This window comes from Tyto alba, unplaced genomic scaffold, assembly GCF_018691265.1.
Source record: "Tyto alba isolate M040663 unplaced genomic scaffold, T.alba_DEE_v4.0 Super-Scaffold_38, whole genome shotgun sequence".
In the NCBI taxonomy this organism is placed as follows: Eukaryota; Metazoa; Chordata; class Aves; order Strigiformes; family Tytonidae; genus Tyto; species Tyto alba.
In genome coordinates, this window is record NW_024881313.1 from 17966002 (window position 1) to 17989884 (window position 23883).

At 39.4% G+C, this 23883-nt stretch overlaps 1 protein-coding gene across 10 annotated transcripts in view; it reads right to left on the minus strand.

Moving 5' to 3' along the window:
• Positions 1-23883, minus strand: part of ADAM22 (ADAM metallopeptidase domain 22) — a 138853-nt gene that overhangs the window by 12600 nt on the left and 102370 nt on the right. For 2 of the 10 annotated variants that reach the window (XM_032991537.2, XM_032991541.2), the window contains 15 exons: positions 23684-23755; positions 23079-23171; positions 20887-20967; positions 20616-20666; positions 20267-20330; positions 19634-19739; positions 18439-18555; positions 17037-17205; positions 15973-16081; positions 14910-15000; positions 13593-13610; positions 10498-10692; positions 7543-7643; positions 6897-6963; positions 1493-1579 (listed from right to left, as the gene is read on the minus strand). In XM_032991537.2, the coding sequence (XP_032847428.2) occupies positions 1493-1579; positions 6897-6963; positions 7543-7643; positions 10498-10692; positions 13593-13610; positions 14910-15000; positions 15973-16081; positions 17037-17205; positions 18439-18555; positions 19634-19739; positions 20267-20330; positions 20616-20666; positions 20887-20967; positions 23079-23171; positions 23684-23755 (1421 nt within the window). Of the gene's footprint in view, positions 1-1492; positions 1580-6892; positions 6964-7542; positions 7644-10497; positions 10693-13592; positions 13611-14909; positions 15001-15972; positions 16082-17036; positions 17206-18438; positions 18556-19633; positions 19740-20266; positions 20331-20615; positions 20667-20886; positions 20968-23078; positions 23172-23683; positions 23756-23883 lie in introns of those variants that run through there. The other 8 variants (XM_032991539.2, XM_032991542.2, XM_032991540.2 and 5 more) reach the window with 8 other exon arrangements.

Consider the following 23883-nt stretch of genomic DNA (forward strand, 5'->3'; position numbering starts at 1 on the left):
ACACCAGAACTGGACCTTGTATCCCAATGCTAAAACCAGTAATGGCAAAACTACCAGATTCACAATACAACCTGCCTGAATGTCCAAGCACCAACACCAAGACCTGGCTGATACCAGCTGGCAAAATCACAACATCCTCCCATAAGCCTGGGATTCTTGTGTCAGGAATTTTTACTCCTTGTTCAGGACCGAGATCAGGACTGGCAGGCTTAAATTTATCTTATTTGCCCTATTTGTTCATTGGAAAGCTTTTGTGCAACTTACTCTGTGATTTAAGACTTCGAGAAAGCAAATACAAATGGTTTTTAAAAGTGACAATTTTATGCTTTTTTAAGACTTTGTGACATTTTTAGTTCTAAAAATTACTAAATTCCCACTCTGCTATTTAATATGTCAGTACTGCTATTGGAATGGAAGTGTTTGATTAGAATTTTGTGATACAACTCCATCACGTTTTTTTTCCCAAATACACACTGGACATATTTAGTGAATGTTTCTGCCCTTTTTCACTATTATTAGGTCTACTAATGTAGGAAACCATTGTTAAGATTCTATTTACTCGTTCTTACCATCCTTCACTGTTTTGGCTAAAGATTTTGCTTTGTGTTCTTTGTATTTCTACAATTCTTGTTTTGGCTTAATTTTTTGATATGTTAACTTACAGCTTCATCAATTTCTTTCATTACTTATATTATTTGTCACAAACTGTCTTCCATTCTCTCCTATGCTAGCTGATTTTTTCTGCAGATGCAAACTTCTGTCTCAGTTCTGGGATTGTGTCTTTTGGGAATCTACTAAAATGTTCTCAGTCTCCTGATTTATGTACAACAGGGACACCAGCCTCATGCATGCTTCTTCTCTTTAACTTGGAATACAACAAATAATACCCACTTTTCCCTCTCAGAAACAACTGATATTTTTGGTTGAACCCTACACTCACTTGTAACAGATTCATTGGTGGTTTGATAAATAGAGCACAGAGTATATTCTCATACATTTAATTTTCCAATGACAATATATTAATTATTCCATTGTATGCTAAGGGTAAAATACCACTACTTTTTATTCTTTTTTCATTTAAATTTTTAGTATGCACTATATAAGACATTGGGTAGAGTCAATGTGTTATGAAACCGTTTGCTTCAGTAAATTACATTCTATTTAAGTTAATACTACTTTATTAGTGATAAATATGTCTCATGCTTATAAAACACTACTTGGCATAAAATGATGAGAAAGCTACTACAAGCTACAGATGATGGTGGGAACGCATGCACTACACACACCCTTTTCAATGGCTTCATTAAAACGATCAGAAAAAGAATTGTAAATTGCACATGAAGCCAAAAACAGACACCAAAATGCAGCAAAAGAAGAGGGGCCCTTTGCACCTACAGTAACTTGTATTGATTTATACAAGGTAGGAGTCCCAAGATATTTGTATATGCTGGAACAGCTCTTAAAAATGATATAGAATTAATTTACAAAATACCTAAAGTATGGTCCTTCAGTGTTTTTATTCACATCTTCTACCCACTTAGCTACATTATATTCTCTTTTGAACCATGGGTTTAAATACCTGCAGAAAGCAATGGAAGGAACAGAGAAAGCAGAAGAACAAGAATAGAAAATCTGAGAACACACAGCACAAGCTTAGCAAGGATGTCTTCATCTCCAAAATGCAAGTGAATATGGCAAATAAATCAGTATGGAAGTTGGGTGAGGACTAGGCAATGTGTACAACTGCATGAGAAAATCTGACCTAGGAGACTGTTTGATTAATCTGGAAATTCTTTTGAATCATTTATTTAATGTCTTAAGGGTAAAATTCACTCCTATGCAGAGGGCCAGCATTAAGCTCATTGTTTGAACTCCTCTCATGATTTCAGATAAGGATGAAGGGGCATTTTGGCTCCAATCCTGCAGTTTGCTTGTTGAAGACACACATTTGCACCCATCTAGAACAAATTGCAAGATAATACCCTAATGAGCACAGAAACTCGGGATTGGCCCTTTCTACAGGAATGAATTTCAGCCTCAGTGTGTTAAAAGGCTTGAATTGTTTGCCACTACAGTGGCAATTTTTACACTTATGTGCAAATAACCCTCTTATTTTTCAATGATCATTTAATTTGGTAGGACCACAAGAAGCTTTAATGGAGGTGGGCTGCAGAGTTATCTCACATTTTACAGAAGCAATCTTGATACAAAACCCACACTTTTTAGTCAAAAAGTCTGAGCTGCACACTCAGTTACATGAAAACCATGAAATAAAGACAGTGTTGAATCATCTGACAGTAATATTACCAGGGAAGAAGAAATTCCTTTTAACTGGTTTCTCTTAGTCTCCAATAACAAGATTAGCAAATTCCTCCCCCTCCGTCATGTTAAGGAAAAAGGACAATGTACAAACAGGAGTCTGCCTGGTCCAACTGAAAGTCTGTTCTTGTTGCATAAGAATGGCAACAGTTTAACAATTATTTGTGATCACCACCTTCACAGAATAGAGACTAGCACACTCTGAAATAGGAAACAAATTGTAACCAAGGAAAAAGGGAAAGAAAATTCCTCTTTAAGTTATTTTTGATATTTCTGGGCCAGTTCTCGCCACCCTTATTTATGAGAGTGACTCCAATGACCTCACACATGGGAACAGGCCTCGCAAGGGATTGCTCAGATGAGTAAAGAGGTTGGGCTAGATCATGCCGTTCAACCCCCACCATATTTCAAACCACGTTGACAACAAAAGCAGCAGCACTTTTTCAACTTCTTTTGCTCCTTTTTTGCTCTGGAACTTCTCCCTGCCCCGCACAAGCACAGCCACAGCTCTCAAAAAGTACTCGCCCTCAGCCACAAGTGCTTCTAAGTAGCTTCCTCAGCTTGCTTATTTATCAGGAATCAGGAGTGCTTTATGCTTTCCAGCTTGGGCTCTTAGAGAAAGAAAACGTCAAAAGTGATAATGCAGCAACAGATGAACCACAAGTGAAGCAACGGGCTGATGCCAGCATCACTAGGAACTAAAAAACTTCTGCTTTGGCTTTCATTGTAGGTGCAACTACACATTTTCTTGTACTCGCTGCAGTACTTTTGGCTTGCTTTGTTTTTAAATTTGAAAGGGTCTTTTGGTAACCATGAAACACTCCCAGTGTGGCTTCCTGTATTAGAAAACAAAGTGAAATGTGGTATCAAAGCATGCAGTTGTTGCACAACCATGTTGCAGGGTTTCCTGGGTTTGGATGTATTACAGAGGGTAGTTCACCACCTCAATCATCTGTTACAGAAAGGTTAAACTCAAGTTACTGCAGACCACTACAAGATACCATTAGAAAGCTCTCAGGCTGATCTTCCTGACCATATGTTCCATTAGCAATGGCCAGAATCTGCATTTTCTTTGTGTGAGAAATTCCACTTTAAAACAGCTGTCCTCACACGTAAGCCTACAGCTAGACCAACAGCTTGATTTGGCTTGTAGCGCAACATGCAACAAGGCAAAAGACCCGGGCTCAAGAGTACTCGTACTCCTCAGGCTGGCAAGGAGGAAGGTTAGCTAGCGCTGCATCAGCAGGAGCACCTCCAAGCAGTCACGGTGTTTTGCCACAGTGAAACTATTGTATACTGAGGGAAGGGACTTTTCACGGGATAAAATGGCAGCCCAGAATGCAGGGGCAGGTGAGACTGACCTGTGATCCCGACTCCCTGTTTGGGGGTGGTCAGAACCCCCTGGGCTTATGCCTTGGGCCGGAATTTGGTGGGCGAGAGAAAGCCCAGGCTCAGATGCATGGGTTACCCTGCTGCAAAAAGACAATATATAATAGAAAGTCTAAGCCAAAGATGTTCGTATCAGTTATAACAACGAGGAAGACAAACACTTATTGGAAAAGCAGTGCAAATTAACAAAGGTCAGAATCGCTATTTGGCAAAATGCATGTTCCCTGGGACCTGTTTTAACACAAGCCCCCAATTAAACTGTCAGCTTATTCAGAAAACTCTCATTATCATTCCTGGATATGTCTAACTGATTTTAATAGAAAACTTGTTTTATCAGGCCATTTCATCAACCTTGTTTCTGAAAAAGCTGCAGAAATATTTGGCCTGTTAGCATTTCTTCTGTGTGAACTGAACCATCTGCCTTTAGTAAAGAACACAAATTTTGTTTTAAAATATCTAGAAACAAATGAAAAATCCCAAAAGAGCTTTAGCAGTCTGCAGAACTGTACCATTAGCAGAAGCTTTGTTCATGTATCTGTTAGGTACAAGGGGCTGCACAAAGGTGTGAGCAGTACCTTTTTCAGGAACTGCCCAATGCACTTGCAACACTCCTGTCAGTGCTGCTAGTGAGGGCTGCAGAGCTCAAACCTTGCTTACTTCTTAAGAAATTCTGCTTAAATGGTTAGTGACATGAGTCTCTATTTAGTGCTTGACTGTATACAAAAAAACCCTTGTGCATAATATGTGCAGTTATTGAAGACTCATGCATATGTCAAATACTTTTGTAGGCACCTGCTAGTGTGCACCTGCTTAAAAAAAAATGGTATCTGCAAAAGATATGGTACAAATTAACCCAATTTTCTAATGGTTAACTACACTGTCTCTACTATTAACACGATACCAACAGCGTTACCCCTTTTCTTCCATCTCAACAAGTATGTTTCATTGGACTCCCAGGAGCCAGACAGATAGATTTTTCAAATGCCGTCCACTGTTTCAGAACAGTTTTCAATATTCTTCTGTATTTCCCTGAGAAGGTAAGGTACATTTGTCTGGGAAAGGCCTCCATGTATTCTGAGGCATCCTCAAAGCAGCTGGCATTGCTTTTTGTTTTCCTAAATGAGTAAATGCCAGCCACAGTCAGTTCATTCTCAGTCAATTTCCTCTGCTCCCAAAGGAAGTTCTCTAACCAGAGCCACTGTGCACCCTCAGCAATTCTCTCCATTCCCCATCAAATTGACACAGCACATGGATCATTCAGTGGGAGCTCTGTCTCCAAGAGATGACAGGCTTGCCAAGGAGACTCAGACAAGCCATGTGGCCCTGTGCAGTCCAGGATAGCCCCCATCAGGAGAAAGAGCATTTTCCTGCGTGGCAGGTCTCTCCCAGGAATACAGGTGCTGTGCTTCATCCCTAACAGGCTGCTGCACAGCCCTTAGGAAATACAAGCCTTCTCCCTCTAGCACCAGGGCTGCTGCTGGGTTGAGAGACCACAACAAGCAGCAAGAATGAAAGCAGAGAATTAGGTGGAAATTCAGAGGCAACTTTAAAAGAGAAAAAAATTTACAGGGAAAAAGATTTCCAACTCACACTCTCTCTGTCTACCCACTTATTTAGTGGTCCAAAGTTCTCAGAGCAAATCTATAATATGCCTGCTGAGCAGCACAGGGGAAAAAATATGCCCATTGGGTTTTTTTGCTTTTATTGAAAACAGTACTCTTCCCACGCAGTTATGTTCACACTAGGCTAAAAAGAGCTGATCTGGTTTCATTCTTTATGGACCAATTCAGCTCCAGCGTACACCTCTGCTGAATGACAGAGCAAAGGTATTATTAATTTAAACTCTTTTTTTAAAACAAATTTTGTTTAAGAAGTACAACTGGAAAATGAAGGAAAGTTTCTAAAGAATGTGCAATCTCATTTACATTCTTGGCAGTTTGGTCAGACTAATTTTGCTTTTATCAAACTCTCTCATGCAAGGAGAAAAGCAAATGAGCAAAATAACTTTTCGGTAAGAGTTTATCAGCACAAAGACCAAGAGCACAGGGGCACTTGACAGATAAACTCCTCCAAGGTATCTAGGGCTAAAATTTCTGGTTCCATGTTGCCATTTTGACCATGCAATGTTATAATTGCAGTGTGCATCAAACTATTAGTTCTGTAACTTGTAAGAGAAGATATTCTCTACGAACCTTTCTGAGCCTACTCACCTCAAGACAGTGCAGGTGGAAGAAAAGTTTCAGAACAAACTCAAAATCCCCAAACTGAAGAAAGCAGGGCCCAGAGAGGAGTTAGCATTATTAGTTTCCAGCAAGGTTGGTACCAAGCCCATTTACCCATAGAGGTGCAAATTTAATACTAATGATAGGAGGAAAGGGCACTGTCATTGCCACCATGGTCAAAGAAGGGGCCGCTCCCATGTGGCCTAAGTGCTGTAGGAACAGACCAGTTCTTGACAAGCCCAGAAATTATGTTTCCAGCCATTCACCATTCATCCACAAAGAAGCCTGAACCAGAAGGCTTAAGTACATAAGAAAGGCTCTTTTCCTACAGAGAGCGCTGTGCACATGGATTTTTCATGTAACCAACAAATCAATAAGAAAGCAACTCTAAGCTGTACTGGGAAGGTCTGGGGATCAGTCACTTGATAAGGACTCTCATTATCCATTTACTGCAGGGCTTACTCAAGACTGGCTGTTTCAGGCTTACAATGATAAACTTCAGGGTACTCTCAAAGCAGAGAGATACCTCTCCTAAAACCTCCAGGCAGGTACAAAGAGATACAAATCTCTAACTCTGCAATGGCCCAACCCAAGGTGAAGACAAGGGTAGGAAACAGGTTATCAAAAATTCAATATTGAACCAGGATACACTCAGCAATGGCAGTTTACTGTAGACAAAAGCCTGCAGTGATGGTGCAGGCTGCCACCATCTTTGGGAATTGCTATGGGAACGACTGTGAGGAAGCCTACATAAAAAAGAAAACTGATAGTTAATTTTTAAAGAATACATAAAAAGAAGTTGAAATACATTAGCCAAACCATTTACCAGGTTATCAGTCAGCAATCAGAATGGGCCACAGAGCAAAAATGCAGCTGTCTACTTTTCAAGTACTCTTAATCCCCATCTACAAAACACAAATATGAAAACTGTACTTTTTAGCTTTGCTTTTATGAGTTCAGACTTACTCAGTTGAATTAGACCGTGGCCTAAATCTTTTGCCTCTGACTTTCTTTCTGTTTCCTCCTATATTACCTGAAAGAAATCAAAGGATAGAGACAGATGGTAAAACAACTTGAAACTCACTTGTGTCCCATGCCAAACTGTGTATTCTTTTTGCATCCCCAGCAAAAGACTCGTTACCTCATTAGCTTTAACAATTTCAAAGTCAAAGCTCAGCCCCTCTTGATTTACCTCAGAACAGCTAAACTTGACCCTTAGGTAATTTTTTTCTACTTTCTGCTGCAACTCTGCAGAGCAAAAAACTCCATAATTTCAGCTTTCATTTGAGAAAAACACTACACTTTAAGAAAAACACTAAATACTGCCTGATAAAATCACAGAAGCTGGCAAGAGTGAGTAGTTTTCTTCCTCTTTTTCATGTTAGCTCACACTGGAGGAATGGGAGAAATTAAATGTCATTTCTGTGTGACAAAGCATTGTGCAAAAATGGTACTTGTGCATGGTGCTGCTAAATCCCAGTTCCAGGTTAATGACAATTAGCACAATCTTAAGGCGTCCTGCTGTTGTCCTAAGATCAGCTAAACTTTCAGCAGAGCAGCAATGTCCCAGAGGCTGGTTTCCACTGTGTCCAGCACAGAGGTTCACACTTACCTTGCCAAGAATTACTCCTAGGCCTCCCATTTTCACAAATGTCTGAAATATGTTTTGTGTCTGGGATCCTTTCACTCCAGGAATGAGACAATCCATTTGACCTGGAATAGGAGGGCTCAGATGCGGTTATTGTTAAGGGTATTGTCTCACATCAATGTTAGCTCAGTGGTTTATTGAGTCACACTCCCGAGGCTGGTGAAATAACACAGCCTAAGGTCTGTCTGCACTAGCAGAGCACTCAGGATTTCTGGTTAAGCCCTGCAGTTATGCTTCACAGCTGCCCCTGCAGCAGTTCAGTGTGCCCACGTTCAAGAGCCAGGTTTCAGCACTCCTTTCTCACATGTCTGCTGTGGAAAGCACAAACACCAGCGCATATCAGATTTCCTTTGGATTTGCAGCTCTGCCCCAGTTCTTAGCTGGAAGATGCTCTTCCAACTGTGCTCATCTCAAGGTTTTTTTTATCTCACAGTCAAGCACATCCCACCTGCAGGCTGTCCACTCCCTCTTTGTGCTGCTGCAGGAAAGCCTGGACTGCTTCCCTCACTCCCAGTCTCAGGGGCCCAGGCATCCGTGATGAGCAACCTCCCACCCACAGCGGGTAGCTCCAGTGGAGGGGTAACTGACTCATTTCTTCTAATTTTGAATTTTTATTATATTTTGTCAGCCAGTCCTTGCAGTATATACCTCTAATGCTAAATTCAAATCCAAAACCAGACTTTATATCTAGGTGCTTGGTGCAAAGTAAGGTTTTTCTTTCTCTTGCATTCCCTCTGTGAGGGAATGTGAGATGTGTGTGGTGATGTCCAACACATGGGGTTTCACAACAGGCTCCCTCCTGTTGAACTAGACCTGCTGTTCAGCTGTTTTCCATGAGATCTACAATTATTTCCAAAAGAGAAGAAAACAAGAGGAAGTTGAAAACTGGTCAGAATAGATAGCTTATTTATTACAAAGAAGTTTTGCTTAAATGAACTATTTCTGTAGTTTCTAAGTCTGGATAGTCTTGCATTATTCAGTCTCTGCCTTCCTTGGAGGGCAGGCGTGAGAGATGCTCTTCAGTTTCCAGAAGACCAGGCTAATCACAGCCACACTGAAGTAACCCCAGGGTTTCATTAATTCAAACTTAATTACAGCATGAAAGGTCTGAGAACCAACAGATCCACTGTCAGATTTTTTAATCATTTTCTCCTCCTATCGGTCTATTTTCAGTTCAAGAATGTCTTGCTATATATTGGTTTTGGTGTTTGCTATTTTGTAATAGCAAGAGTTATCACAAAACTATGTCTTAATCCTTGAACATCCTATGAATACCAACTAACATTTCATAGTGCTTTCCAGCATGGAGAAGCCCAGGCAGCTAATGGCCCAGTCACTCTAACATCTGCCAAGAGATGCCATCAATATCTGCACACAGAGCAAATCAAACCAGCTTGGAAAGTAAGAAATAGTACTCTGAGTATTCAGATGGAAAGACTGTGTCAGCTCCACCACAATGTTAATGGAATATTTGTCAGACTTACTTTTTCAGACTTGACAGTGGCACAACATACCTGAACTGGTGGTGGGGAACAACAAAACTCTCTAGTACAGACAGACCTTAGAAACCATTAACTTTTTGGAACAAATAATAAACAAAGGCACATGAAAGAAATGAAGTATGAAAAGAAACACAGATACTGAATGAAAGAAGAAATGCATTAAATTGCATTAATTTAAAACACTTTTCTTCTTAACTGACATTTGAACCTGCTTACACAAAGCTATGAAAACTTGCTTTCCCAAGATATTTTTCAAAATTTTATCCAACTGAGAAAAGATTCTCCAACACAAACAGTGCATCATTTAAGATTAACACTTGCTTCCTGAAAAAAAAAAAATCCACTCACTCATCTATAAAGCTGAATTTTAAAATTAGAAAGTATTAATTAATCAAAACTACAGTCTTCCTAACAAAATATTTAGAACAGACTAAATGAAGTTGCATACAGAATCAAGCTGCTATACCTAAATAGCAAATGTCACTGCAAATGTATCCTTTTCATACATTTCTCTTTACTTTCTTTCAAATAACAACAAAGAAAATGGCTTCATCAACTGCACAGTTATAGACTGCTCAGTGAGACAAGAATTGAGAACTGCAGTTTTCTTATGAAGCAGTTCAGGATTGTCTATCCCTCCTAGCACACAGTGCTTCTCGTAAATTCTTTTAAAGTGCTAGCTGGAGACTTTCATCATTAAAGGATCTCTAACTGCAGAGGGATGGTGAGCATCATGACCCAACAACCTTATCAATTACAAACGACTCTCAATGCTTTTCGATCAACTTTCCATTTTAAAAGGTTTTTTGTTTTTTTAAGTACCTAGAACAATAACAGAATTAGTGAAATCTGATCAAGGGCAAAATCTAATGACGTCCTTGGTTACTCGTAACAGCAGCATAACACTACAGAACGTCTTTGTACAATTATCTTCTAAGATAACACCTGGTGACCATTTAGTATACTAGTCTAGTAAGTGGAATAAAATGCAAGTACCATCATCTTTAATGTGAGACAGCAAGAATATTATCCAAAAGTCTAGGCCAACTCAGTGAATTAATGACACTGACAAATAAAGATATAAAAATAACATTTATATTGAACAATTTATGTTTATAACTATTATTGAAGCAAGACAGTGTTCCTTTTCTTTGATTACATGACCATGATGTAAAAAATTGTGGGTTTGGGGTTTTTTTTTGAGCCAGTAATTATTATTACAGTCTACTTGAAAACAATTCTCAAGTAGGGAGATGATGAAAATTTGATTAATCTAAAATTGGTTTACAATGGAAAATTTGTGTATCCTGGCCCATTTGTAATAATTAGCAGCTCAGGGCATGTGAGAAAAATCAGTAATCAAAGCACAAAGGATGCTATTTCAAACATTGCACAAAGAAAGAAGAAAGAATCAAACCTGCTGCAAAACAATGAAATGTTCTGACTAATGGAATAATGGGTGATGGAACAGGTAGAAATCTGAAAATGCGACAGAAAAGCAGACCTCTTCTTAGAACTAGATGCAGAGTTTGTGCTGACTCCAGGAGGCATGTCGCTATAAAAAGAGTCGGCCTCTCCAGGTTTTTTTACATAATCTCCCTGGGGTATTTGTCTAAAGTATAATAAACATCATAGAGTCAGAAAACACGACAGGCACCAGCACATACACAAACATGCACAAATATTAGTATAAAAGAAAGAGGCAAAGCTAGTGATCCTTGAGGAAAATGTTAATCGCACACAATAAACCTATTAATAAATATTTAACCATCTGAGAGAAAACTCCTGCATACTTCTGATATGTGCAGAAAAGTGGATTATGTGGTTTTGGTAGGGGAAAACAAGGAACATTTCACTGATAAACTCTGATTGTAGTTTTCAAAGTGAATAGTTTGTGGCTCTTGAGACATTGGATAACCAAGTTCAGACATTTCAAATGACTCATCAATCTGGTTGTGAAAAGCATGCCCGGGTACAGTACAAATACTGCAGCCTGAGATGAAATGCACGCCTGGATCAAAAAGGAGTTCAGGAAACTGAATGCTTTTTCCCTTCTGAGATAGATGCTTTCCACTTAATTTTTATGAACATTATTTAATTCAAGAATACCAACCTATTGAGTTGTATAAACCTCAGGAGGAGGAAATCCTCCAGGTTATTAACTCTTCCTTGTGCAGAGGACCTAACACCAGTGTCAGAGGTTCTCAGCTACTCCCAATTACCACAATAGACTCAGTCTGCCAAGACACATAAAACCAGTGCCACACACATCTGACAATAGTTTATCCTTTTCCAGTACTAGAATCTCAGTTTTGGTGCATAAAACTATCTATGCATTACAAAGTCCTAATCAAGTTATGTAACTTTTTTACAGATGGTAAATTCACTGCCAGCAGAAAAACTGTCATGCAAATATTCCAGTTACAGTTCCACCAAGCTCAAAAATCCTCCCTAGCACAAGTATCTACTTTGAAAGTTGATTATGTCATAACACCAACAGCTTAGTTATCTATTCAGCTTTGCACTTTCCAAGGCCTTTTTGCCTCAGTCTGCCCCTTGTAAGATAGGCATTTATCAGAAGGTTGATTCACAATCACATTGTGTCCAACTACAGACTTGATCTGGGCTCTCTTCATTCCCTATCTGAATTTCTAATGCTTCTGAAGTATTTAAAATTTATAATCATATGGCACATAAATCATCATCCACACTATTTCTTCTAACACCTCTTGAGGCTCGGTTCTTGTCCCATTCATCAGCGTGTACATCGATGTGTTCAGAGTTGACTCAGTGTGGGCAGCTCTGCTCCCCAGGGTTCCTCCAGCAAACTGTCCTCTCACTACCCCATCAGAAATTACTTCTCCCACACAGCTGTGCCCTTTAAGACATATTATCCCAGCTGGAAGAACTCTTGCTAATTTGCTCTTTTTATTATTTTCGGTTTACTTATTTCAGTTGCTTAATACTACCAAGTATAATTCCTTATGTACTGCTCAAAAATACCCCAATGGCTTGTTTTCATATTTATTTAAGGACTGATTGTAAACAATTAAAAAACCTCACTCTGAACACTCTGGTGGATGTCTGTTTTTTTCCATTTATGGAGCACTCCTTGTACATATCCAAAATTGTTCTATTTAGAAGTCAGCCTACAGAACTTCATTTTCTGCATGAAGGAGATGTAGTTGCTAAATATTTCCATCAGCTTCAAAAGCCCCAGCTTATGCTGGTTTCCACTCTGCCCATGCCCACAGACATAGCTGCAAACTGACTGCATACTCACAGCTCTCTGTCCATATACTAATTTCTGGAGATGAGGAAATGTGAAAAAGTTAGATTTGCTAATATTCCAACGTGAACATCTATGGGGCAATCTCCTTCTGTATTCCGAGGTTCTGGCTGCTCTATCCTCAGCCAACCCTGAAATATCCACAGCAGAGTGACTTGATGACCCTGTTAGTCTGCGCTTGTAGCTACACTGCATGCCACTGAGCAGCACCAAACCTTGAAATTCTGCCTTCCTTGTGCCAGGTGACATTTATTACCCACCAACCTCTCCATAAGGCTTGACTTCAGTAGCTTTGCCTTTCTCCTGTTACCGATCCTGCCACCTATCTGACCTTCTAGTACACAAACAGCACTTGGCAGAGCTTTTCTACTTTTTACAAATATTTTGAGCCTGGCCGAGAAAGCGCTACAAGTGGGTAACAAGCACAACAGGTAGCAGCAACAAACAAAGCAGCAGCTTGGATCAGGAGGTGGTGATACAGGCAGAAAACAGGAGAATTTGAGAAATCCTCTTATCTGTGAGGAGAGGAAGGAGCCAACTCCTTTCTGGAAGACCAGTCTGCCAGGCAGATGATTGAGGAAAGGAAGGTGGTCTTCTGGGAGCCAAACCAGAGTAACGAGGAACTGTTTGGTTTTGGGCTACAAGATTGAAAGGGTGAAAACTCAGCCCTGTGCTGAAGACAGTACTGTGCTTTAGCTACAAATCAGTTGTGCAGGGTGATGGGAAGGAATGGGCTCTTCTTTCACACAGCAATTTAAATGCATTATTTTTAACTGCAAAAAGCTCCAGGAATGAATTTGTCTCAAAAGGTTCCTGAACATCATGTTAATATTAATTATTAAATTCTCAGCCTCCCAAGAACACTTTCATCTCTAATAGCAGATTGTCAGTCTCTCTTATTGGAAATATTCTCCTGTTTTCCTAAATAAAATAGTCTATCTCAGAAGTAAATATTGTATTTGCTACTGAGTCCAGTGAAATCAGGATTTTAAGCAATGCCTTTACAGAATAAATACCAATTTCATATATTCAAACAAATATTCTTTAAACTATGATAATTCATGACTATATTTTCCTTATAGAAAATATAGTTCAGATCACTATATTTCTTTATAGAAAATATAGTGACCACTATATTTTCTTTATAGCATGTAAATGAGCAAGAGAGAAAGAAAGTTATTTTCAGAACTTGATAATATGCATTCCATTATTTTATCACATACCTCTGTCTTCTGTAGTTTCTTTCCATACAAAGAGAAGAGAAAGAAAGAAGAATGAGTTATCAGGATGCAGGTATACATGGTCAGTAAGAGGAATGTATGCAGAATGAAATTTTTGCTCAAAATATTTCTACAGGAAACACTTTTGAAATAAACATACTCATAAACATACTAAATCAGAACAGACAAGGAAAATATATTAATGTCGATGGCTAAAGTCAGTACTGACATGGACATGCAGTTCATGAAGCGTTTAAGTCTATTCACTGCGAAGCTGCTAGTGAAAGAAGCACTCTTGCCCTCCACCTCCAAAAACTAACCCCATTGGCTAGATGTGATCTCAAAATAGGCCCTTAACTTTTGGGGTTGTACTCAAAACAGTAAGTCCAGATTTTCAGATATTGCCACAAGCTGAGGATGATATACCCAGGCAGCATAACCTACCCTTTTACTCTATAATCTTCATGCTTTTTTCCAAGCGCTTCTTTCCTTACCTATATCTGAGCTGCCCTCAGCCTACCTCAGTCTCACAGACCAGCCGGGGATGTGCCAGTTTATGCCAAACCACTGGCACTGCCTGCAGCTGAACCTGCCCTGCCCTCCAAGCATGCCAAGCACCTGTGGAGAAAGGACTTCAAGACCCAGTCGCACCCAAACACAGGTGACTAAGTACCTCAAATCTTTTTTTAATACATGCAAAAACCCGAAACCCTTCTAATTGTAGAAGAAATTCACAAAAGGAGAAATACTGTAAAAGATCAGTCTGGCTAAAATAATCTATTTTGTCTCTCAGTGAGCAGAACACTGACAGCTCTACACCAGGAGAGAACTCGTACCTTATTTGCAAATTACGGATCTCTCTTTTACCAGAAAACATGCCTGAATCAATTTCAGGTTAAGCTGACTGAATATTAATATCTGTTTAAGGAAGCCTATGGTTAAATGCTTTACTGACTGGCTGAACGATAATCTTGCTAAATTTATTTCATCATTAGGAGAGATTTATAATTGAATCAGATTGTATTCTTGTACTTTCTTTGTCAGACACAGTAAAATCATAATCTCGTCGTCTACAAAAAAAAAAAAAAGAAAAGAAATAGCTAAGTAAGAAATATTTTCAAACCTGGATCAAGCTCTCCAAAACCACATACACATGTAGGAACGGCTTAAAAAATGCTAATACTATAAAAATGTCAAAGTATAAATAGAATCCAATTTGGATTTTCTATATTATGCTCCAATTATTCTTTTCATAACATAATCAGCTATCAGATGAAATAAATCATATTTTTAACTGTATTACGAACACAATTTACTTACTTGTAACCCCAACCAGTTATTCCTAAAACGAGAGCCAACACTAAAATGGTGCCAGCAATAGCTCCTATTATTATATTTGTGCTAACAACACCTGGAAACACAAGAAACAGGAAAAATAGACAGGGTTTTAGGAGAAAAATATATAAAAACAGTAAAAGCACTGTCTTTCAAAAACCTGCTTGGACAACTTGCACTAGGCTGATTAATTGTAACCAGTGGTATAATATTAAAGTATAGCATGGACATAAAAAAATAGTTTGTAAATCAAGCTTTGACCACTTTGTCCATTTCCGTTAACTGAACACTTGCTAAATGGGAAAGTTGTGCCAGCTATGACAATATAATGTTATCAATATTAAACTGTTGTTATAACCTTATAACCTGCCTGGAAAATACATGCTTATATTGAAATAAAAGTGACTTTTTTGTTTGTTTTTGCTCAAATCTCTTCCATAGCTGGATAAACTAACCAAAAAAGACATTCTGGAAGAGAGTAAAACTGTCCCCCCAGAAGGATTTATAATGAAGAACATTTACACCCTCATTTTTCCATGATATGTCTTTCTTTCGTGTGCAGGCTTAAAAATTAATAAAAACTTTCACTTAACAAATGTAAAAGCCTAAAATTTCTGCACCGACACTCTGCATACTGGCCATGTAATAAAAAATTGACTCTACAAATAAAAACCAGTTATGTAAGTAACACCAACTTCCCATCTAGGTATGAAAAGTCCCAGTAACTTTTTGCTTGCCCTAATCTATCAATATACCTATTAAGGCCACTCATATGATTGGGACAAACAAGGTGCAATCGGACACAGTGGAACCAGTCCCAAGAGGTGTACCGAGTGCTTGTGAGTGGCATCGCTCACATCCAGCCCCAGGGCTGTGACCTCATTCAGACACCGAGTGCTTCTGCTGTGGGAGGAGAGGAAGGGAATGAGGCTCTTAACGGTGCATTGTGTTGTATGCTAACTGAAAGAATAAGAGATCTAGTTTTGCTTAATGAACATTCCTCAAATCTAAGCTTTGCCATTTATTAGTAAAAACTATAACAACATACCTTTGTTGATGGCATCTTTATCAAAAAATATATCATCTTTGATACGAGAACTGCAGTCATCTCCTCCCCAGAATCGGTCACAGACACACTTTATTTCATTGCTACAAACCTGTAGCGAAAAGTGTAGCTCAGAATAAAATAATAAAATTAATCTATTCCCATAATTAATACCTACAGTATAGGTACAGTCATATAGCACTGATTTTTGACTGCCTGCAAAATTCTACATGTTTAATATACAGCAATTTTTAATTTATATATTAGATATGCGTATTAAATGTATTATTATACTTTTATATTAAGTATATTAATATCTTTTAAATGTAATATATTTAATAAAGCCACATATAATTGCTTTGGGAGACTGAACCTCAATGATTTTATTTTTTCAAAATATGACAAAGGGGTTAATTTCAGAAAAAGGGGAGTTGTAATGCAGAGTAAAAGACAAAAGACATTACGGGAGAACAACTCCTTTGATCTCGGCTCAGCCCTAGGAACCTGGATACTGTTTCAAACTGTGTGATGGACAAAGGGACTTGCCAGGACCACAGAAAAGCCACGGGCTGTGCACTGAGTGGAGAAGCTGCCACTAGCCAAGAGACACCTCCCTGCCCTCTTCTCTAGAGTAAAGTAACTCTCAGCCAACAAAATCCAAAAACCCTATGAACCTTTTTGGCTGTTGACACAATATAGAGGGAAATTAAAAAAGCATCTAGAAGAACAGAGACCCAAGTTGCTCAGTTCTTAGAGCTTTGTATTCTCCAGTATGTTGTCTGAGGAAATACCAGTCAAGTTAGCAAAAGTGATAGCAGAAAAACTGACTGATAAAATTTTTGCAAAACTAATGCGTACTTACAGTGACTCATTGTTTAAGATGCCTTGACCGGTACGCCTTATGGTTTTTTATGTGCCTCCTCCCCCTTTCCTTTTCAAAAGCTTCTCCAGTATAAAGACTTCTAGAGTCATGCTGCTGGCTTCATGAAAGGTCTAACTAATACACTACACAACACCGGATACTCAGGAAAAACAGTAAAAGAGGATTGAAGAGTACAAGAACGTACACCATGTCCTGAACAAATTTGGCTGTCTGTGGTGCCTGGGCAGGTACTGAAGTTGAAGGCCTCGGTGGGGAGGCAGCGATGCTCAAGGCACACCATGTTTGGCCCGCAGGGCGTCCCATTCTCCACATAGCCCAGGTCTGTCTCCTCATCGAGCTTCACATGGCCACCACTGCAAGACAACCAAGAGGACTCCAGAGATTTGTGCTGTGATTAGATGGGTCTGCTTGAGAAACTGGGCTCTGGGCTGCTGCCTCCATTTCTGTCTGCATTATATGATGCCCAGGACCAGGTAGGAGTCATTATTGGCTTATTTATCTCACTGGCCCCAATGTGAAACAAACTAAAACACAGTATATCTACATCAAAGCAAATATAATGGTGAAAACAAAGACAATTTTTCCCGTGTAGAAGCTAGTGTTGGATAAAACAATGAGTTTATTTGTGTAGGACTTTGTTTCATCTTACAGTTGTGCGAAGCTATGAGAACACACCAGGTCTATAATTGGGATTCCACAAATCTATGGCAACATATTAAGCTGCCAGTTAGCTTTGGCAGTGCAGGCATATGTCTAAGTATTTTGAATACATTAAGTACTTCACAAATATTAAAGAATGTAAGTTCAAGAGGCCAGAGAAGAGCATTACGTCTCTACAGGCAAAATTAACTGCTACACAGAAGGTACTGCAAAACAGCTGCACTCCCCACAAGCAGTCAAGTTCGTGAAGCTTAACATAGGTTGAGCTAGAATAATGATTATGAGAAAGTTAGTGACCCATGACAGAGCAGTGTGGGAAACGCTGCGGCCCATGGGAGGAACTCATATTGGAGAAAATTTGTGGAGGTCTGTCTCCTGTGAGAGGGGGACCACGATGAAGCAGGAGGAACAAGTTCCGGACACTCCCCTCACCAAAAATGAAGGAAGTGGCAGCACTGACTGCACCCCCCATTCCCTGCCCCTGCGCCACTGGGGGAGGAGGTAGAGATATCGGGAGCAGAGCTGAGCCCGGGAAGAAGGGAGGGGTGGGGGGAAGGTGTTCTCAAGATGTGGAAATGCTTCTCACTGTCCTACTCTGTTATGTGTTGTTAGTGTCTGTAATAAATGTATGGTTTTTTTTCTTCCCCTAACGAGTCTGCCTTTTGCTCGTGATCATAAAGGGGAATTTTTCCCCATCCCAGTCCTATCTCGGACTCCAAGCCTGGCTCTCTGTCCTTTCTCATTGCTGGAGGGGAAGGGAGAGAGAGCTGCTGCACTGTGGTTGGCTGCCAACCAGGCCTAAACCACGACAATAGGAAAAAAAATTTAATGGAAACAGTTGTTCTCCACTTAGGAATGAGAAAGCTGCTTTTCCATGCAAGATCAATATTGATTGTCTCTGTTTTGTTTCCAGGATTTCCAATTACCTGCAATTGTAGACTTTTCCAAACTGCAAGATTGATGATGTGATTTCACCATCGAGTTCTCCAAGTCTAGGCACACTGGATATATTGGAACACAGAAGGTATCCACAAAGTACATCCCTGCATTGAGAGAATAAATGGATACTCACTCAAAAGAAAATTCAGTGAAAATGGATGGTCAAAAAAATGTGGTTTTCTTCACTTGCTTTGTAACATCTTTGTTATTCCTTGCTTTTATCCCACTGACAGTAATTCCCACAAATAATGTCCTGTTTCCCAGGAAAATTATTCTCCTCAGAGCTTAGACTGGGAAGAGTCTTTTTTGAGATGTATTATCAAAAATGCTCTGATAATGGCAAGCAGGGATCTGTCAAGAACAAACTACATCAAACTGATTTAATATCCTATTAAGATACAGCAACTAGCCAATAGAGGAGAAGCAGTGGATACTGGCTTTAAACAAACTCTCATATGACACATATGTAAGGGAATTAGAGACACCAGGTTTAATTCAACTGTTGAGGGGACTTTACAAGTTGTGACCAGAGACTTGTATACTGTCTGGCCTCTCCCATATTACTGAATATGTTCTACGCATGTTTGTAATGGAACAAAAGTAAGTTTACCAAATCTGCACAGAAAGGTGGGAAAGGACATTAGTTCACCTGTAGGCAGGACTAGAATTCAAATGGCAATGACAGAATGGAGAACTCATCTGAAAAAACAGGGTGCAGTTTGATGAGGACTGGCGAAAGGTTCAGAAATAGGCACAAATAATCAGCTGCATAAATACAAAGTGTGAAACAATGGTTTAGGCAGCAACTTTCAGGAAAAGATGTGGGGGGTTACAATATGATGAAAACTGAACACAACTTAGCAATGCAATGGCACAGCACAAAAGGTGAACACCACACTGAGACATGAAACCACAGGCTGCTCTCCTCTGCACTGCTAAGCCTCACCAAGCGTACTACGACCACTTTTAGTTCAAGTGCTCCCAAAGCTCAGATGGTGCTCTCTTGTCAGAGATCATCTCTTGACACTCCTCTCCCTCCAGAATTTCCTGCACTAAGGTCTGCAGAAGAAGACCAGAAGTCTGTTCTGTACAGAGACTTTTTGAGCCTCTTCATGACAGCTAAAAAAAACAGTGCAGGGATAAAAATCTCATACAAGTTGTTTTCTAACTGGATCAACTTACTGTTTATTGCACTGTATCCAAGAGTCCTTGTCTCTTCCACAGTTTCCTTTCTCAGTCCCTTCAATATTCAGCTTCTCATAGCAGTACCTGTCAGCAGCTGTCACTTCTAAAAACAAAAACAAATCTCTTCTAAAATGACGAAGACTAAAAGCCAGCTCCTGGGGAATGGCAATGCACAGTCAGAGCAAGCAGAGCTTCCCAATCTATGAACTGCGGTACCAATGGTCTGCAGGTAGCCTGTGAAACATTGCACAGTGTTCTCAATAAAGTTTTATGTTGGCACCAAAGGACTGTTTTGAGATTTTAGTTCAGATTGACCAGGGTTTATTGATCCAAAATGTCCAGAAGACACTGAAATAAAACAATAAATAGGAGTATGGGCTCCCTGAGTGATTATTAATGAGAAGTTAAACCTACAACTTCAGAATAATCACCAGTAAGTTAACCAACTCTAGAGAAAGAGATGGAAAAGAAGATGGAAAGACAAAATGAGGGAGGAAGAGAGGGAGGGACATACAGTTCTAGCTGGTTTTAATGGTTCTGAATATGTCACTTCCATAATTTTTCTCAGCTAAAACAATCTTTCAAGCCATATGAACAACCAACAACTTAGAAACAATAACATTCACTCACTTTCACCCCAGATATATTTACACTGCCGGTCCCTGGTTTTACATCTTCCTCCAAAACAAATACCCTAAAAAGAAACAAAAGATACAGAAAAAGTTTCAAATAACTTAATTTTCCAAAATATGTATTTGTTTAATATACAGATTTGTCACATGCTTTCTACTGAGGCAACTAATATGTGATTCTACTTTCTGCTCATTTAAATGTTTAGCTCCAAAACATAAATTGCATCCAAAATGCAGGAATGTCAGCAGAACTGTCCCAGGTCACTTCCAAAGATCTTAGACCAACATCTATAAAACACAAACTATGAAGGCAGAAAGAATGTAAAACAAATTGAAGTGCTAATTACCTGCTTGTTATCACATGAATATCCATCCATCTTATGAATATTGGGAGAACACTATAGAAAGAGAAAACAACTAATTGATCATAGATCAGACAAGCATGGAAGCAAAGCATACAACAAATGTCATATGGAAAATAATTTCAGTATCATGCTGTTTTTTTCAGTATCTGCAGGTTTAATGTAATTTCACTATACAAAACCTGTAAGATTTACAGTGATGACCCACCTACAGGTGGGTTTTTTTCATCCTTTGGATAGAAGATATAAAACTCACCTGACTGGAATTTCCTGTGCAGTTCTCTGCAATATCACAATCATTCACTGCTTCTCGGCACAAAACTCCTTTAGGTTCAAACTGGAAAAAAACCCCAGAAAATTAGCGTCTTGGTTTCTCTACATCTTGCCTTAAATGCAATGCTTCCTTAGAGTTTTAATCAAAATAAAAAATGGGAAACATTCATGTGCTGACTGCAGTGGGAAGACTTTCCTTTCCCTGGTGCAGATATGCACGTCTCAAGCCACCAGCCATTTACTGGTGCAAGTGCTACCACTCTCTGAGGCACCCCCATCCAAGTGCATCGAGCAGGATAAGTGTTCTCCCAGGACACAGGACTCCTGGGATTTATCAAACTAATGCTGCGGTGGCTTGCAGCATTTTCTTGACCAGGGTTACTGCACCTTTTTCTGACTATTTTACTCCTCTTTATAAAACAGGGAGAGTGATCCTGTTCTCTCTGGGGATGAAGAACACTGCAAAGCTCAAGGTATAAACACCATGGTTATTACAATGCCCCATTACTGTTGTAGAACAGAAACTATTAATAAATGTACTCAATTTTGCACGGTTTGACACCATTTTCTAAGTGACCAGATATTTAACCATGACAAATGTACCAGTGACCTAACATTGGCATTTTGGTTCAAGACTTCTGCATTAAGTCTCAGGATCTGTGAAAGCAGGAAGACATCCCATTAGTGGTAATTGTTAGTGCTTCTGGTCATGGACATACTACAGACCCCTTATTGTTTCTGAAAGGTTTCTTAACTCTGTGACACCCAGTTCATTTGCAGCTCTGACTTCTTTTCTGGATCTGTATGCATATAAATTTTTGTGGGGAAAACTGCTAACTCCACAGCTGGAGTGAACAGGCACATGTCAGCGGAAAAGCTAGACTGGTACTTTCTCAGCCTGCAGCTTATCTTTTTCCTGCCAGTGTCTGGAAAAATGCAGGCAGACAGGGATGTTGTCAGAGACGCTACAGGATGCTGGGATGTACACTCACAGTGTTTTGCTTGCAATCCCTCATCGGAGAAGGTAACCCCAAGTTTGGGAACTGTTATATATGGTCTTTTGAGTTGCCCTGTTTAATACCTCCTAGGGACACGTGTTTTGCAAAATTCTTCCCTTCTCTTCACTGGCTCACTCTCACCACTGTGTATGTAGATAAATCCTTGTCTCATTTGCAAAAATAATGTAGGTAGATAGAAGCTTAATTTTTTTCTGATAGTCTTTAATATGGTGCCTAGGTGACTTGGATACTTGAACAAACTTCACTCACACTGGCAATCTGCTATTTTTTTTTTATATGACATTAAAAAAAGGAATGTGCTTAGTGAAACGTGATCTGTTTCAGCATATTCTGTGCTTTTTCTTTTTTTTAACATTAGGATGTGCACAAAGTCAAGATCATGGTCCACAGTTATTACTAATGTTCCTCCTAAGCAAATGAAACCCTAAAATGCCCACAGAGAGAAAAATATCACACACAGTACACCACAGTTTTAATAACATTAATAATTATTATCATTACTGCTAAATGAGTATAAACAACTATTTGAAGTCATATTTAGCTGGGCTCCCTTATAGTCAAGATCTCCCTAAATCTCCTTTTACTATATACTGATGTAACAGAAAGAATACCTTATAGTTTACATAGGGTTTGATTCCCTTACTCAGCAGGATTTCAGTCAGTCCAAACAGAAGGAGACACATGCAGACCTAACTAAAACTGTAGTCAGGTGTCTTTTAGATGAACACTTCTGAACAATTCTACTAGCAGTAGGTTGTTTTTTATTTTACTACATCCTTCTCTCTGGCATCTGTGGTATGATTTTCTCATTCAGTCTCGTGGGGCAAATTCAGAGCAACATGTAAGGTGTTGGGAACAGCATATAGGTAAGGACATGTGTGTTTAAACAAGGACATCTAATGAAACCTCGTGGAACTTCAACAATTCAAACTTGTCTGAAACTGGAAGATTTTAATTCAGCTATGCATTTGATCACAGTCCATGCCCGAAGAAACCAAGCCTAAAAAACAGAGAATAGCCCCAGACAAAACAGTTTTCAGCCAGTTTTAAAAGGCAAGTTTTCAGAAAAGGAGTCTGCAAGGAAAAAAACATGTGCTGTGGTGCCACCTGGATGCATTCCCCCCAAGGATACTGCAGTAAAGGTCACTGCCCTTACCCGGCATTTCCGACAGCAAAGCCCGTTGCTGCACTGGGAGCCTGCCGTCAGGGTGCAAGTATTGCAGCACTCTCCTCCTTCGCTGGCACACTCCTGAGGAACATACACACATATAACACAATACATGGGAAAAGCAGACAAGCCCCAAGCTCTCTCACTACTTCTCATCTTAGCACGCTAACTGAACAGATTTTTAACCAGGCTTTTAGGCACCTGGTGGCAGAAAAAGGCATGCACTGTGGTGCATGAAGCTGCTGTTTCCTATGCAATACAGGAAATCATTTTTCTAACTTCACAGCAGCAATCATCAAATACTGACATTTTAGCACTGATCAGTCATGTTCCCATCTATGAAACTACTTTCTTTAATATCTTCTAAGGCCTGATTCTGCACAGGTAGCTATTACTATTACTCCTCAGAATTTATGTGATAAAATAAAAAAGCTAGCCCACATTGTGTTAAACATGATGGAAAAAGATAAGAAATTATGAATCCCTTGCCACAGGACCTTAACATTGCCCCTTCCACTTAATGTTAACAGAAGTGATGGGCAGCACCAAGTCCTGAGGAATCTAGTCTCTAATTTAAAGTATATTGCACTTACTGCTATAGTCCCACAGTCACACTCTTCTCCATCTTCCACAAAGCCATTGCCACACTCTGGAGGATCCAGAAGCTGTGGGGTAAAATCAGAAATCAAAGGGCATGTCCCTCCTAAGGGAATCATTATTATATTTACACTGTACAACATGGGTTTTTTAAGCTAGTACTCCAAATGCATTAACTGAAAAACAGTCCTCACAA